Source organism: Pelodiscus sinensis, chromosome 2, assembly GCF_052426305.1.
Source record: "Pelodiscus sinensis isolate ZL-2025 chromosome 2, ASM5242630v1, whole genome shotgun sequence".
In the NCBI taxonomy this organism is placed as follows: Eukaryota; Metazoa; Chordata; order Testudines; family Trionychidae; genus Pelodiscus; species Pelodiscus sinensis.
The window spans coordinates 206,307,443-206,323,921 of record NC_143053.1 but is presented as its reverse complement, the minus strand read 5'-3'; the positions used below and the strand labels follow the sequence as shown (position 1 = coordinate 206,323,921).

At 47.0% G+C, this 16,479-nt stretch overlaps 1 protein-coding gene across 7 annotated transcripts in view; it reads right to left on the bottom strand.

Annotated features, from left to right (window-relative positions):
• CRPPA (CDP-L-ribitol pyrophosphorylase A) overlaps positions 1–16,479 on the bottom strand; it is a 173,695-nt gene that overhangs the window by 91,434 nt on the left and 65,782 nt on the right. For 6 of the 7 annotated variants that reach the window (XM_075922288.2, XM_075922285.2, XM_089776680.1 and 3 more), the window contains 2 exons: positions 4,807–4,904; positions 726–812 (listed from right to left, as the gene is read on the bottom strand). In XM_075922288.2, the coding sequence (XP_075778403.1) occupies positions 726–812; positions 4,807–4,904 (185 nt within the window). The remainder of the gene's footprint in view (positions 1–725; positions 813–4,806; positions 4,905–16,479) is intronic. The other variant, XM_089776676.1, reaches the window with a different exon arrangement.

Here is a 16,479-nt window from a genome sequence, read left to right as displayed (position 1 = left end):
AGGGAAGTCGAAGGGAGAGTGTGTTCCCTTTGACTTCCTGCATTGTGGATGGTGCTAAAATTTATTAAGTTACTTTGACTTAAGCTGTGCAATAAACGTAGCTGGAATTGCATATCTTAATTTGAAGGGAGTATCCCTTAGTGTAGATCGGGGTAAGCGATAACACTGGTTTCTAGATATGACTCAACTTAAACCCTTCCTGCCCTGGTATGGGATGCTAGGCCCGAAGTTTAGTGGAATGGATTTGTCAGAGCCAGTAGGTACCAGTACAGACTATGTGATAAATGTCGAGTTGATGGCCACAACATTCTGAACCAGTCATATTGCCACATATGTCAATCTCAGTAGACTAAAATCTCTTCAGAATCATGGGTCAAATTGTATTCCAGTTATAAGTATGAGTATTCTGTTTTTGAGATTGTTCAACAAGAATTAAATAAATACACTATCAGCGCTATGATCCCTTGCAGTTTATTTGTTTCAACTGGTGATTTATAAGAATTCTTTATTCCTCCTATGCAACAACTCACTGGATGGTTTACAAGGTACTTGTGACCGGACTGAATGCAAGAATGGGGTTTGGAAGGGCTCCTATTCAACTACAAGTGTTTCAACAGTCTATAACTCTTGAAATACAAAAACTTATTGTGAGCTGTTTATTTTAAAAATCAATAGATATATTAAATGTGAAGTACATAATTAGCATATTTGTCCAAAATACTCACATTTATGCAAATAAAATTGTAGCACTGTCTTAAGATGTTTTGCAGACAATTATCATTTTTGCACAGAAACACTGATATTCCTTTAACCTGTTGAAAAAGCAAATAGATACTGTGTCATTATACAGACTCAGAAAAATATTGCTACTTTTTAAAGCCACTACCACTGCAGTGTCTGTGAGCATTTTACATGGCTTAAAATTCACATTTAACATTCTAAATATAGGACTGAAAACCACTCCCTGCAGCTAAAGAAAGAGGGCAGAGCTAGATCTGCTGAGAAAAATAAAAGCCCTTTAAAAAAGCCCTTTGTGCCCGTTGAAAAAACTTGGACAAAAAGATCCTTCAAATCTTTATCATCACAGCCAAATCATACTTAAGTGGTAATGCTGCAAAGAGCAATTCTAGGAACATAGATCTGCTATTGAGAAATGTCCTGCCTCCAGTGAGCCTTAGCCTTTGAAGAGCAAGGTTCACTGTTTCTGACAGACAGATGGAGGGTTGGAGATGGGAGAGTGTTTTTTTAGGGTCTAGAACTTTTAAGTTTCGATATACAATGATTAACTCTTAGAATATATCCCAGGGACCATATTTTCAATAAACTTTTCAATAGTCTGCAATTGTACAGGTTGGACCTCCCTAATCTAGCATCCTTGGGACCTGAGTGATCCCAAACCTTGGAGACTGAGAACACTGCATTAGCAATCTGAAAAATTGGAGAGGCCTTGTAGATGAGTCGCTGGAATTATTTATGAATAGAAAACATAGCTTAAAATAGGATTTAGGAGATCAATCTATTTAACTTATCCAAAATAAAAGGGTTAAGAGATTACTTAATTTCTCTTTATCTAAGTGTTTAGCTTGTAATCATCTGATAGGAAAGCATGTGTCTGCCCAGCAGACAGGAGCATAACAAAATCCAAGAGCTGGAAATTGAGATTGGATTTACAAAGCAGAAAACGTATTTTTAACAGTAGATAATTAACCATCAGAACAAATTACCAAGAGATGTGGAAGATTCTCCCTCTGTGAAATCTATATATCAAGACTGGATGCCTTTCTAAAAAATATGCAGCAGTTAGTTCACCCTCAAGTTGTTGAGCTATCCACAGAAGCAGGAATCTGTCACTGACTCTTAGATTTCCAATTCAGAAGCAGTTAAGAAATGCAGCAACCAAATGGAGACGATTTGTAGCCTACTTTATGTGATAGTAATTTGAATTAAAATGTTTTAAAAAATTCTGAAGTATATGAAACTGGTGATTTTGAAAGCTATCCATTCAACTTTGATAACACTTAATGAGTAAACAACATGCAGAAATAACAATAAGGCTAGGTCTACACCACGGGATAAGTTCAAATTAAGATATGCAACTCCAGCTACAATAATTGCATAGCCAGCGTCAAAGTACCTTAAATTGAATTATGGCATTGTACACACGGTGGGAAGTCAATGGGAGCTCTTCCTCCCTTTGACTTTCCTTACTACTCATTGGAGCTGGACTACTGGCCTTAACGGGAGCATCCCTCTCAGTTTGAATTAGTGCATCTTCTCTAGACCTGTTAATTCGAACCAGGAAGATCGACTGTGGCAGCTTCGATCTTCTCTGTAGTATAGATACGGCCTTAATGAGCAGAGTATGCTTATGTGACAATTAAATGGATGGTGATAAGAGGTTTTGCCAAATCATTACTGCATTTAGAAGCAATTAGCTTTCCGTTGTCAAAAATGATTACAAATGGGCCAATTTGATTCATGTATAAAATGAAAATTTTAAACAATCTTGATATGTTTTAACATAAAATGAATATATTGAATAGTAAGCACTCTTTTTTTTATGAGAAAACACATTTTTCTTATTTACCTTGACATGTTACAGTTTCTTTCTTCAATTTCCATTTTTAAAGAAGAACATGAATACCATGCATCAGGCATCCATAAAACTAGTTAAAATATTACAGTTTAACTTTATTAAATATATACGTAATTAATACCATTCGAGGGGACTAAATAGTGCTGTGATTAATGCACTAGCCTTTCACCCCCGAAAGGCTGATTAGCAAACCTAGCCTATGTCCCAAATGACATGAATTTAATAGTTTCAATCTAGTCCCTTGTAGATACTTATTCAATTACAAAACTATTAAACAAATTAGTCATATTCATCACAATTGGCAGTCTTTGGATAGGAGAGGCCCCGTACTAAGGAATCAGAGGTGCATAATTTTCAAGCACAAAGAGGGAAACATCTTTAGGGTCTTTATAAATTTACTTGTTTAAAGAAGGCAAAGGATAAATTAACAAACAAAATGAATAGGAAAGGTTGCTGACCCAATTCTTTTACAATAATAAATATGGTTGTCATGAAAAGTATCTTTCAGTAACAATATTAATTTATTACTTACATATGTTATTTTTAAGTTCCAGTTAAAATCATTGTGGTAGGTACTACTTTGCAAATAATTGTTGAAATTTTGTCAGAAAAGTTGTGTGTGCATTTCCTTCAACTCACTGATATAATTTTTTAAGAGTTTTTTATTTCTGTTGGTACTAGCTTTTGGAATCTCTCATCACAAATTGTCCCCTGGAAAGTGAATTAATTTAATAATCTTAATCTGAGAAATCCATATGACAATAATGTAGCCAATGATTCTTTAGACTTTGCATTTAGAACTGAGCAGAAAAGCTAAGTGAATCCTAATCTGCTTGTTATTATGGCCTAGAATGACACAACTGTCTCAGATAAATTAAAATATATTTCTAAAATGCTGAGCACCAGTAACACACTTTTCCAAGTTTTGGCAAGACATGTTTGAAAGTGAAAGACATTTCCCCATTTAAGCTATTCTAATGGCACAGAAGACCTTGAATTTTGTCTTTAAGACTATGCTGAAATTAGGTCAATTTCTGTCTGTAAGAGTTGATGGCAACCAGAAACAGGCTAGTAATACTACTAATGCATCTCTATATATCGTTTTTTTTCCTGTGGGACGAGAATGTGACCATCACATCACTCTGTCACACCCCCCCCCCCCCAGCCTCAGCAGTGATAGCCATGGCTGGGGTTCCCCCCAGCCTCTCTTAGGGGGAGTATTCTGGGTTCCCTCCTGGCCCTGGCTCCCCTGCAGAGGCCCAGGGGGCAGCCGTGGCAGCCACCTCTGGCCTCACTTATATCTCAGGATCTGGAGCCCTAATGCTCTGTGACCCAATGGGGAACTGCTGCCTGCTGCCACCTACCTGAAGCTCCAGCCTCAGCCCCCCGCTCAACTAGGTTATAGTGCCAGCTTCCTACATGGAAGGGGGAACAGAAAGCCCCCAGGATCCGTGCCGGATCTAATTTGCAAGGGAAGCGCACATGCTACTGTGGGGAGGGGAGGGGAAGTGCACATGTTTCCCCATAAGCCAGATCTGGGGCAGAGCATGGGGGCTTTCTCCTCCCCCAACCCCGCAGGAAACTGGTGATAGTGCTATAAGCTTGGGGGGGGGGGCGGAAGAGGGCATGAAGCTGGAATGCCAGGCAGGCGGCAGTTCTGCACTGGGTTGCAGAGCGTCAGGGCCCCAGACCCGGAAGTAGAAGTGGGGCCGGAGGTGGCTTCCCCCTTGGAACAGCGAGAAAGTGGTGTGTGTCAGGAAAAAATTAAGTGCCCTCCAACCCCCCATGCCCAAACCCTGCATTCCCAGTGCCTCATCACCCCCAGCCCACTCCTGGCCTTCCCCAGCCACTGGGAGTAGAGCTGGACCTGGTGCAGCTTCAACCAGGGGGGCGGGGAGGGGGGGGGTTAGGGAAGGTTAGTCTGTGGCCGGGGGTGAAAGAAAAAGGGTCCAGGCTGGCATGGCCAATGAGGGGAGGTAAGAGAAGAAAGGGCCCGAGATGGCACAGTCGGAGTGGGAGGAGCTTAGGGAGGGGAAAAAGGGCCAAAGTTGGTGGGGGGAATAAAGGGGCCCTGGCTGGCGCTGCTGCAGCCTGTCCCTCCACAGTGGCCGAGAGGAGAGTTCGGCCTGCCTAGCCCCCATGAGAGGGGGGTTGGTGAGCATAATGAGAAGGGGACGCAGCCCTCTAGTGTACTATACACTAGTACTTACTTTTACTTGACTTTTCAGAGTTTCATGAAGAAGAAAACCTAATTGCATAGAATCTTCTTTCATATCAGTGGTAACACAAACTTGTTGTGATAGATTGTCTGTGATCAAGAGAAAACAAGATCTGAATATTCCATATAAAGTATATATCAAACAAAATTATTAATATGATGAACTCTACTTTCAATTTCTTCAGCTGTTGTTTTTCAATATAGCTTTTTCAACAGCGGAAAATTTCATTTTAAGAGGCCTTACTCCAAGGCAAGTCAGCACAATGAACATAAATCAGAAAATCAAATTAGCAGTTTATTCCCTATTTCCTATCTCTGCAGAACTTTGTAAAAATCTCACACAGAGGGCCTGATCTAAAGAAATCAGTGGAAAGATTCCTAATTGATTTAAATGGGTTTTGGATGAACCCCACATACTTACATTTAGTGTATCTCAAGAGAGTATAATAGTTTCCTGATATACTGATTTCACACAAGCTTAATTCCTCCCTACCCTAACCAGACACTAAATACATTATTAGCAAAGCTGCAAAAAGTATATCACAAAATGGGCAAGAAGCAGATGGGACAGATAAACAAAGGCTTTCTCTAGGTGGGTGTTTGCTCAATTAAAAACCATAGGGTTGTGGGCATAGGGAGCTACTCAAGTTTTAGAATCAGGTCAAATGTTGCAATAGATATTATTATGAGTAAACATTTTTTGATTAATTGCTGTTTTAATCACACTATTAAACAATAAAATACCAATTGAAATTTGTTAAATATTTTTTACTTTTTTCTACATTTTCAAATATATTGATTTCAATTACAACACAGAATAAAAAGTGTACAGTACAACTGTATATGATTTTTATTATAAATATATGCACCGTAAAAATGATAAAGAAAAGAAACACTATTTTTCAGATGTAGGGGTCAATTGCAGAAGAACTCCGTACGTGTTAAGCATAGAGGTAGTGAGGCCTGCATTCTCCCTGTTTTACCATCCGCCGCCCTTCCCTGCTACTAATGAGCCAAAATCAAGCCTCTAGCACAGTGTTTCCCAATTGGTGCTCCGTGGAACCCCAGGGTTCCGCAAAGCGAAAGTAAGGGTTCCGCAAGAATGTGGCATTGCCCCGCCCCCTCTTAAAGAGACAGAGTATTTTGCAGGTTTTTTGCTCAACCAGTTCTGGAGGGGCACTTTTTCTTTTTTTTTTTGCTTTCCAAATTTTACTGTGGGAACCCTAAGGGTTCCTTGAAATTATTTTAAGCTGAAAAGGGTTCCATGGCCAAATAAAATCAGGAAACACTGCTCTAGCAACATACGCCATTGTAGCAAGAACGAACTGTAGATAAGGGCGGGAACATAATCTTGTTTACCTAAATGTACTGATCATGTAAACAAAGTCAAAGGACAAGCAGTACAGCTGAGCCATACTGTAACAAGTAACGAGTAACCCCCCAAAATTTCCAAACTGCCAGCCACAAACAAAGTAGAGACACAGTATTTAAAGCTGCACCAAAGCACGGCAATTTGGACCTCACCGATGGGCTTTGGATACTGGTGCCTCGGAAGCTGAGACAGTCTTCCACTTCATCCGCAGCTGAAACGGGTTCCCCGGCTACCAGAAAGGATGTAAGAAATGCCACTTTTCCTATCATGTTGTTCTTTTAGTTAAGGGGCACAGCTGATAGTCAGGAAATAAACTGCTTGTATTTGAACAGGGATTTGGAGCAATCAAATTTTTGATTTGCTCTGCTCCAGCTCCGCTCCAGCATCAATAGTGACTGCTCCAGCTTTGCTCCGCGCTCCGACTGAAATTAATTTTTAACTACATAAAAAAGTGCATACTATAATTTTGAAAAAACTTTATTTTTGTTCAGTTGTAAAAACAACGTAAATGTCATCAACAATGATACAAACTAGAATCATTCATAATTCAATCTGTAAAAAATTATTGCAGCAATCAAGTAGTCTTTCGTAGCCTGCCCAGATCATTTAATCATAGAGCCATAGAGCTGGAAGAGACCTCAGAAGGTCATCAAGTCCAGCCCCCTGCTCTAGGCAGGACCAATCCCAACTAAATCAACCCATCTGGGGCTTTGTCAAGCTGAGACTTAAACACCTCTAGGGATGGAGACTCCACTACTTTCCTAGGTAACCCATTCCAGTGCTTCACTACCCTCCTAGTGAAATAGTTTTTCCTAATAACCAACCTGGACCTCTGCCACCACAACTTGAGACCACTGCTCCTTGTTCTGCCATCTGTCACTACTGAGAACAGCCTCTCTCCATCCTCTTTGGAACCTCCCTTCAGGAAGTTGAAGGCTGCTATCAAATCCCCCCTCACTCTTCGCTTCTGCAGACTAAACAGACTCAACTCCCTCAGCCTCTCCTCACAGGTCATATGCTCCAGCCCCATAATCATTGGTTGCCCTCCACTGGACCCTCTCCAATATGTCCACATCCTTTTTGTAGTGGGAGGCCCAGAACTGTCAATACTCCAGGGCTGTGTCTACACTGGGCCACTTATTCCGTAAAATCAGCGGCTTTTCCAGAATAAGCTGCGAGCTGTCTACACTGGCCCCTTGAATTTCCGGAAAAGCAACAATGCTGTACTGTACAAAATCAGCCGCTTTTCCGGAAAAGCTACGCTGCTCCCAATCGGGCAAAAGTCCTTTTTCCGGAAAAGCTTTTCTGGAAAAGGGCCAGTGTAGACAGCTTTTCCGGAAAAGGAGAAGAAACGGAAAAAAGCGGTTTGGACGGCGCGAGACCCCGTAGGAGCCCTGGACTTCCTGGTAACCCGAGCTCATAAAGAGTTCGGAGGCTGCTGGGCGCACATGGCAGGAGCGTGTCTCAGACCTGCGGCCTGAGGTTTGCCACAGCGCCCGTCCTGCCCAGCCAGCATCAGAAGTCAGCCATGGCAGCTCCGGGTGGTGAGCCACCTGCACCCACAGCTCAGGAGGCGCCCAGGGGCCGCAAACGGCGGGCCCCATCCTGGACCCCCAGGGAGCTGGAGACCCTCCTGGACCTCTGGCAGGAGGAAGAGGGTCTCCACGACCTGCACTCCAGGCGCCGGAACGTAGATATCTACACGCGGCTGGCCGACAACCTGGCGCAGCAGGAACACCCCTCCTGGAACTGTGAGCAGGTCCGCTCAAAAGTCAAGGAGCTGCGGCTGGGGTACGTCCGGGCCAGCGAGGGCAGGGAGGCAGGACTACGCCTGCCCCTACTACGAGCGGATGAACGCCTTTCTGGGCCAGCCAGCCCTGCAAGCCCTTGATGTCGCTGTGGACACGTGCCAGCGCCCCGCCATCGTCCGACCCACCAAGACGGGGGAGGGAGAGGAGAGCGGCAGCGTGTCCGGTGGAGAGGAGGCCAGCGTTGCCACCGCCCAGCAGGCCCCCTCCAGCAGCTCCTCCGAGGCCGAGGCCAGGGAGGAACCCACTGGTGAGTCTTTGCAGTTTTCACTTCCAAAGGGCGGGGGATGGAGGGCGGGGGGGGAGCCTGGTGTCCGGAGGGAGGAGGGGGAGAGCATGTCACTCAGGCCACGTCAGCTGCACGCTGTGTAGCAGGAGGCAGCAAGCAGCACGTGCAACCAAGTGCAGCTTGGTGACCGAGCAGCATGTGGCCGCTGCAGGCAACTGCAGGGCATGCCTGGGACCGTGCTGCTCACACACATTCGCCGGGACCAGGGGGAAGGGTGGATGCCAGCTGGAACTGGCCAGGGCCCCAGGGACTCAGCCCAGAGCCCGCACCTCTGCCAAGGGTGCAGCACGGAGAACGGCACACTGTCCCATGCCTGGCTGTGAGGTACAGCCAGCTGCTCCTGGGTAAACCACAGCGTCACAGTCCTGTGAGCGTGGGCCCCACTGAGCCCCTCGCCTGCTCCCGGTGCCTTGGCTGGTTCCCCGAGGGAAGTCCCCACTACGGCCACACAGGTCCCTGGGCTACCGGCCTTGCGGGAGGGATAGTGGGAGGGACAAGGGCCCCTGAGTTTTGCTGCAAGGATGGGACACCCCCCCACCTAGTCACTCTTCTGGTTCCGTCCAGGAGATATCCCACGCGAGGGATCTGAGAGCCCAGACCGCCTCTGCCAGATGTGCTCCCAGGCACTGCATGGGGATGCATCTCGCTCCCTGTCAAACACCAGTGACTAGCCCAAAGCTTTTCACAGTCTCCACCGGCAGGGAGTTCCACAAGCACCCTCCCGCCCTCCACGGGGCCAGGATACAGACCAGTGCTTACAATACTGGAGGGAGGACCCTACTCCAGGGGCAGTCCTCCTTGCCAACATACAACACGGGGGCAGGAGGGGAACAGAGTGGGCCCAAGCCACACAACTGTGAGGTCACCTGGGCTCAGGGGTGGAGGGCATGAGGTGTGGGGACAGTGAACGGCCTGCCTGACTGACCCATCCTATCTTCTCTTCCCTGCAGCGGGACCCAGCACCAGACCCTCCACTGCGGTAGCAGTGGCACCCCCAGCTGGCCAACCCCGGAGGCACAGGCTGCGTCAGAGGGACCAGCTTCTGCGCCACCATGTGAACGCCATGGAGGGAATCCAGGGCTCCATTGCAGAGCGGGTGCAGGGGGACCTGCAGTGGCAGCAGGAGGGCTGGGCTGCCTTCCTAACTGAGTGCAGAGGGATGCGCAGCTCGATGGACATGCTCACGGCACATTTAGTGCACGCCATACACTATGGCATGGCCAGACCCCATGCCCCCGCCATCCCTCCCGGAGCACAGCTCCTGCCCCCTCCTATCCCTGCTCCTATCCCAGCTCCTGCCCCTGCTCCTGCCCCTGCTCCCCGTGCAGGCTGCCAAGACGCGGTCTGCCCAGCGTGTGCAGGTTCCCCCCCGGAGGAGCGCTCGCAGGGGCCGCCCGTCGCAGTAACTGCCCCCTCTCCCTGTCCCAGTTGAAGGTCTTCCCCCCCCCTTGTAAATAAAAAGTTTTCTATTTTTCAGTTCATTCTTGTGTTGGTTATTGTGTTACTCTAGTAACTGTAAGAAATGATTTGAGATGCCAATTAGCCACTTAAATTTAACAGGGTTACAAACTGTGGACAACAAATTCTTTACTCTATCACCGGGGGGGGGGGGGGGGGGGGCCTTTGTAAGTGGTCATTGGTTTGTGGCGCATAAAGAAATACTGAGACTTTTCAGTAAAATGTAAACCACAAACTATATTTACATAGCTAACCAACAAGCAAGAATGGTTAAAAGATGCACACTACAGATTATTAAACATAATCTAGGCACAAGGAGGACAATTGGGTAGTGTTGCTGGCCACCTCAATCCTTTGGTCCTTCCGGGCCTCAGGAGAGGAACAGCCAGGAGATCCCTCGACAGAAGCTGACTGGAATCAGGTACGCTGACTTGAGCCTTCCGCACAAACCCCGAATCCTCTTGGCTGTTCTTCAGGACAGGCGATGGTGGCCTAAACCCTAGCCTAAACTAAAAAGAAAAACCCTAAGCCCGACGCACCCGACGAACAGTCACGATGACGGCCGATGTGCTTTGAGTCGACGCTTTGCAATTGGGGGAGGTAAGGGGAGGGGGTGGGAAAGGGTAGGGAATGGGAGGGAGTAGTCTGGGGAGACCCAGGCAATCCTACTATGGGGCTTGAGCAAACATGTCTACCAGGGCCTCTCTGATGCGCACCGCATCCTGGCGCGCCTGGCGGATGGCAGCTGTGTCGGGCTGTTCCAACGTCTGTGCCTCGGCTGCCATCCATGCAGGGAGGAAGGCCTCCCCACTGCGCTCCACAATGTTGTGGAGCACGCAGCACATAGCCAGTACCTCCGTTGCATTCTGCTCACTCATCTCGAGACCGGTGAGCAAACAACGGAGGCGGGCTTTAAACGTCCAAAGGCGAGCTCCACTGGGTTTCGGGCCCAGTTGAGGCGGTCGTTGAACCGGGCCCGGTTCTGGTCCGGCTGCCCCATGTACGGCCGCATTAGCAAGGGCATCAGAGGGTAGGCCGCGTCCCCAATGACGCAGAGGGGCATAGGCACATCCCCGACAGTGAAGTCCCGCCGGGGGAAGTAGGTGCCCGCCTCCAACCTGCGAAAGAGTCCAGAGTTCCGGAGGATGCGGGCGTCGTGTGCCCAGCCGGACCAGCCCCCGTAAATGTCCGTGAAGTGGCCCCGGTGGTCCACAAGTGCCTGCAGAACAATGGAGCAGTACCCCTTGCGGTTCATGAAATGGCCCGCTCGATGCTCCGGGGCCCGGATGGGGATGTGGGTGGCGTCCAGGGCTCCCCCACAGTTGGGGAACCCGAGGGCAGCGAAGCCGGCCATAGTATCATCCACGTCGCGCAGGTGGATGATTCGTGGGAGCAGGACGTCATTCATGGCGTGGACGACCTGCAGAAGGGTGCAGAGAAACACAAGGGAACACATCACATACGGCAGGGGTGAGTGTGCGCTCCCTTGGGCCCCCCCTTGATTCCCTCTGTCCTCTCACACACACACACACACACACACACACACACACACACACACCAGGCCCCCCTCGCCCCACGGCCACCACCTTCCCACCACCGGGCCTGTGCAAGGGAGGGACGACCCAAACCCCTGGGCAACCCAGCCTGGAGTCTTGGCTGTCCCTGGGCCTGGAGTGCAGCACCCTCCCCCCACCCCACTCCTCCTGGGACTTACCTCCACAACGATCACTCTGACGGTTGATCTTCCCACCCCGGACTGCTGTGCCACCGAGCGGTAGTTGTCCGGTGTGGCCAGCTTCCAGAGCGCGATGGCGACCCTCTTGTTCACGGGGATGGGTGCCCGCAGCCAGATGGCGGCTTTCTGCAGCGTGGGGGTGAGCCAGGTGCACAGCTGCAGGAAGGTCCGCTTTCTCATCCGGAAATTCCTGATCCATTGCTGGTCGTCCCATAGTCCGAGGACCACCCGGTCCCACCAGTCGGTGCTGCTCTCCAAATTCCAGACGGGCTTCTCTACGGTGGGGTGCTGATGTGACATGGTTGCCAGAGCCTCCCTGGTGAGGGAGTCCAAGGTGATCTCTGCTTTCTGGTACATGTACACCATGGTACCGGCCTCCAGCACGAGCAGCAGGCACTTGTATAGCTGAAACAGGGGCCCGAGCAGGTACGTGGACACCCACGGCTCCATAGCAGACAGAGCAGGGCAGAAAAAACAAAACTCAGGGAAAAGCAGTTGGGAGCCAAAGGGTGGTGTCCCCAAAACTCAGAGGGCAACCACCGAACCTGCTAAGGGTGCCAGTCCCTGGCAGAGGCCCCAAGGCACGGAAGCAGGAGACAAACGGCTGTCCAGCGAGACCCCTTTAAGCACATGTCTGAACGGCGCTCTGGCCCCGCCCCCGGAAAGGTCTGGTGGCCTTTGCCCTCTTCAAAATGGCTCCGGGCTTCTGCTTTTCCGGAAAAGCGCGCCGCCAATGTAGACGCGCTTTTCCGGAAATACTTAAAATGGAAAACTGTTCCGTTTTAAGCATTTCTGGAAAAAAGGTGCCAATGTAGACACAGCCCAGATGTGGCCTCACCAGAGCCAAATAAAGGGGAATAATGAAATCACTGCATCTGCTGGCAATGCTCCTCTTAATGCAACCTAATATGCCATTGGCCTTCTTGGCTACCAGGGCACACTGTTGACTCATATCCAGCTTCTCATCCACTCTAAACCCCAGGTCCTTTTCTACAGAACTACTACTTAGCTGGTTGGTCCCCAGCCTGTAACAATGCTTGGGATTCTTCCGTCCCAAGTGCAGGACTCTGCACTTGTCCTTGTTGAACCTCATCAGATTACTTGTGCTCCAATCCTCCAATTTGTCTAAGTCATTCTGGACCCTAACTCTGCCCTCAAGCGTATCTACCTCTCCCCCTAGCTTAGTGTCATCCGCAAACTTGCTGAGGATGCAATCCATCCCCTCATCCAGATCATTAATAAAGATATTGAACAAAACCAGTCCTAGAACCGAACCTTGGGGCACTTTGCTAGAAACCGACCGCCATCCTGACATTGAGCCGTTGATCACTACCCGCTGGGCCCGGCCTTCTAGCCATCTTTCTATCCATCTTACTGTCCATTTATCCAATCCACAATCCCTTAACTTGCTGGCAAGAATATTGTGGGAGACCGTATCAAAAGCCTTGCTATACCACCCACTGACTTTCCCACGTTCACAGAGCCAGTTATCTCATCATAGAAGCTAATCAGATTGGTCAGGCACGACTTGCCCTTTATGAATCCATGCTGACTATTCCTAATCACTTTCCTCTTTTCCAAGTGCCTCAAAATGGATTCCTTAAGGATCCCTTCCATGATTTTTCCAGGAACTGAGGTAAGACTGACCGGCCTATAGTTCCCAGGATCGTCCTTCTTCCCTTCTTTGAAGATGGGCGCTACATTTGCCTTTTTCCAATCATCCGGGATTTCTCCCGATCTACACAACTTTTCAAAGATAACGGCCAAAGGCTCCTCAATGACATTTGTCAACTCTCTCAGTACCCTCGGATGCATTAAGTCCGGACCCACGGATTTGTGTACGTTTAGCTTTTCTAAATAGTTCCTAACCTGTTCTTACCCACCAAGGGCTGTCCATCTTCATCCCATCTTGCATCACATAGCGCATTAGTCTGGGAGCCCACTTTGTCCGTGAATACAGAGGCAAAGAAAGCATTGAGTATTTCAGCTTTCCCCACATCATCTGTCACTAGGTTACCTCCTTCATCCAGTAGGGGGCCGCACACCCTCTCTGATCACCTTCTTCTTGTTAACATGCCTGTAGAAACCTTTCTTGTTATCCTTCACATCCTTAGCCAGTCGCAATTCCATTTGCGCTTTCGCCTTCCTGATAACCCCCCGGCATTCTCGAGCTATACATTTAAACCCCGCTCTGGTCATTTGTCCAAGTTTCCACTTTTTGTAAGCTTCCTTTTTGTGCTTAAGTTCACCAAGGATTTCCCCTGTAAGCCAATCCGGTCTCCTACTATGTTTGCCTCTCTTGCTACGTATCGGGATGATTTCTTTCTGTGCCTTCAGTAAGGCTTCTTTAAAATACTGCCAGCTGTCCTGGACTCCTTTCCCTTTCATGTTAGCATCCCAGGGGATTTTGCCCATCAGATCTCTGAGGGAGTCATAATCTGCTTTTTTGAAGTCCAAGGTGTGTATTTTACTACTCTCTTTTTTTCCTTTGGTCAGGATCCTGAAATCTACCATCTCATGATCACTGCTTCCCAGGTTGTTACCCACCTCTACGTCCCCTATTAGTTCCTCCCTGTTTGTGAGCAGAAGGTCAAGCTGTGCACAGCCTCTGGTCAGATCCTTCAGCACTTGTACCAAGAAGTTATCTCCAACATTCTCCAAAAACTTCCTGGATTGCCTGTGTACTGCCGTATTGGTTTCCCAACAGATGTCCGGGTGATTAAAGTCCCCTACGAGAACCAGGGCCTGCGATCTGGAAGCTTCTCTCAGTTGTCCGAAGAAAGCCTCGTCTACCTTATCCACCTGATTCAGTGGCCTGTAGCAGACACCAACCACAACATCACTGCTGTTGTTCTCTCGTTTAAACTTAACCCATAGACTCTCAACAGGTTTTTCTCCGTCTTTATACTGGAATTCAGAGCAATCGTAGTGCTCTCTTACATATAGTGCAACTCCTCCTCCTTTTCTCCCCTGCCTGTTCTTCCTGAACAGTTTATACTAAAGTTAACTTAACTTTAAATCCAAAAACAGTCGCTCTACACTAGCTTGAGTTGTTGGCATGCTCAAAGCAATTCTACCTGAATGTGGTGTGGGTAGCTGTGAACGGCCTCAAAAACAGACAACTTTTTGCCTACCAATAGACTCCATCGCCTCACAATCTTCCCGAAAGTCTCTCTCGAATAATGCTTCATTACAATTATGAATAGCAGAAACTCGCCAGCGTCTTTCTTGTTTATCCAATTCCTTTTCCAAGTGTCATCTTCTGAAGAATTGGTGCTTGAATTATCTCCATTTCCCTGTGATGGTTTAAGACATCTCAAGGATGGATGCTCGAACAAGTTCAGAGTGGAGATGGAAGTTTGAAAATAGCCTGCTATTTCTGAAGGATGTGAACTTTCCGAAACCGCAAATTCAATTGTTGATGACTCCTTTTGTTATGTTTCATTTTCTTCAACCTTTTTCACCGAGTTCAAATGTAGCAATAGATTTTGTTTTTTGAGTCGTCGAGCAATATGAAGGAGCTCTTCCTTTGCCTTTGGTATTTCCCTTGAGGTAAGAAGAATCTGATACCGTGGGCCAACAAACACCAGCAAGGAAATGAATGCTGTCAAAAAGCTTCTCTTCGCATTTCTGCATCGAGGATAGAATTCCTTCTGCCATTTGTCCACCATTTTCTTGCAAGAATTTTGACAGATTTCACCATTCCTTCATTAAAACTCCCAGGATTACATTGACAGCTTGAAGATTCACAGTTGTATGGTTTGGCTTTGCCAAGTCTCCTCACAGCTTCTTCACTTCATCCCATTCAGCTTTTGTTAACTTGAGTTCTCTTGTTCCAGCAGCAGCCACTAGTTCACAGTAAGACTGAAAAACGAGAAGCTGATCAATCATCGCAAATGTTGAACCCCAGCGAGTCACAATATCCAAGGACTGAGTTACCCCATGTAGATCAAGCAGAAAACTTCAAATACTTGGGGTTTGTAGTTTGACCATGACTTGTCGAATTTTTGCCAGAAATTTCTTTGCATGTTCTTTGTTCAGTTCATCCGAGATTGCCAACTGAAGAGTGTGAATACCGCACCTCATCAGTTGGACTTTTGAGTCGTCCTTCACGACCAGACTCAGCTGTGCTGACAACTAAATGACGAACCGCATTGTGCCCCATTGAAACGTCAAGCTGCTGACCCATTTCACCTGAAATTTTTTGGAATCCTTTGTTCTTTAGCCTGGAGGTAGTGAGCAGTGTTCAACTCAAGCAAACCATTTCCATCAGCCCTTCACGGAAAGTATTGGCATCCATGGTGACTTTAACCTTTGAGGACTTTAAATATGAGTCAAGTTTTGTTTGCTCATTTTGGGTTTCTTTTCAAATGAAGCTCCGCAAAAAATCTCCTCCAGGAGTTTACAAAGAACCAGATGAACGTCGTTTAGCCATGTCAGCTTTCTGTTTTGCCTCATCTTCGTGGTCCTTTTTTGTAACCAAAGCTGCATAGTTTTCAGGATGGTTATGTTTTACATGACGCCAAAAGTTGAAACTTTTCACGGCACTTGCTTCGCTTGTCTTGAAGCTACATGGTTTGAGCTCGCCATTCACTTCCTTTTCCACCTTGCAAGTTGCCGATTTCTTCTTTGCTTTTCCCAAAAGCCCAAATTTGAGCTTTTCACTTTCAAAAGTAAATCAGCTATCTATCATGGGGAGCAGATTTGATTTTTTTGTTGAAGCCATGGCCAAATCTTCTTGTGCTGCTACTTCATCCAAATATTTCTTGTTATGATCTTAGAAAAGCAATGAACAAAAGGATTAAATTTTTTTATAATGTACCTGCTTGTGATATCTTAACCACTTAAGGTACTTCGAATTTATTTTGGATTTTCTGGACAAAAATGGTCACATTTTCTTTTTAAACAAAATTATTATTAAAGTATATTTTAATATTTTAACATGTTTCTTGCAGTGTTAATGAAGAAAAGTATTTTAATATACACAATTAATATAAATTTTT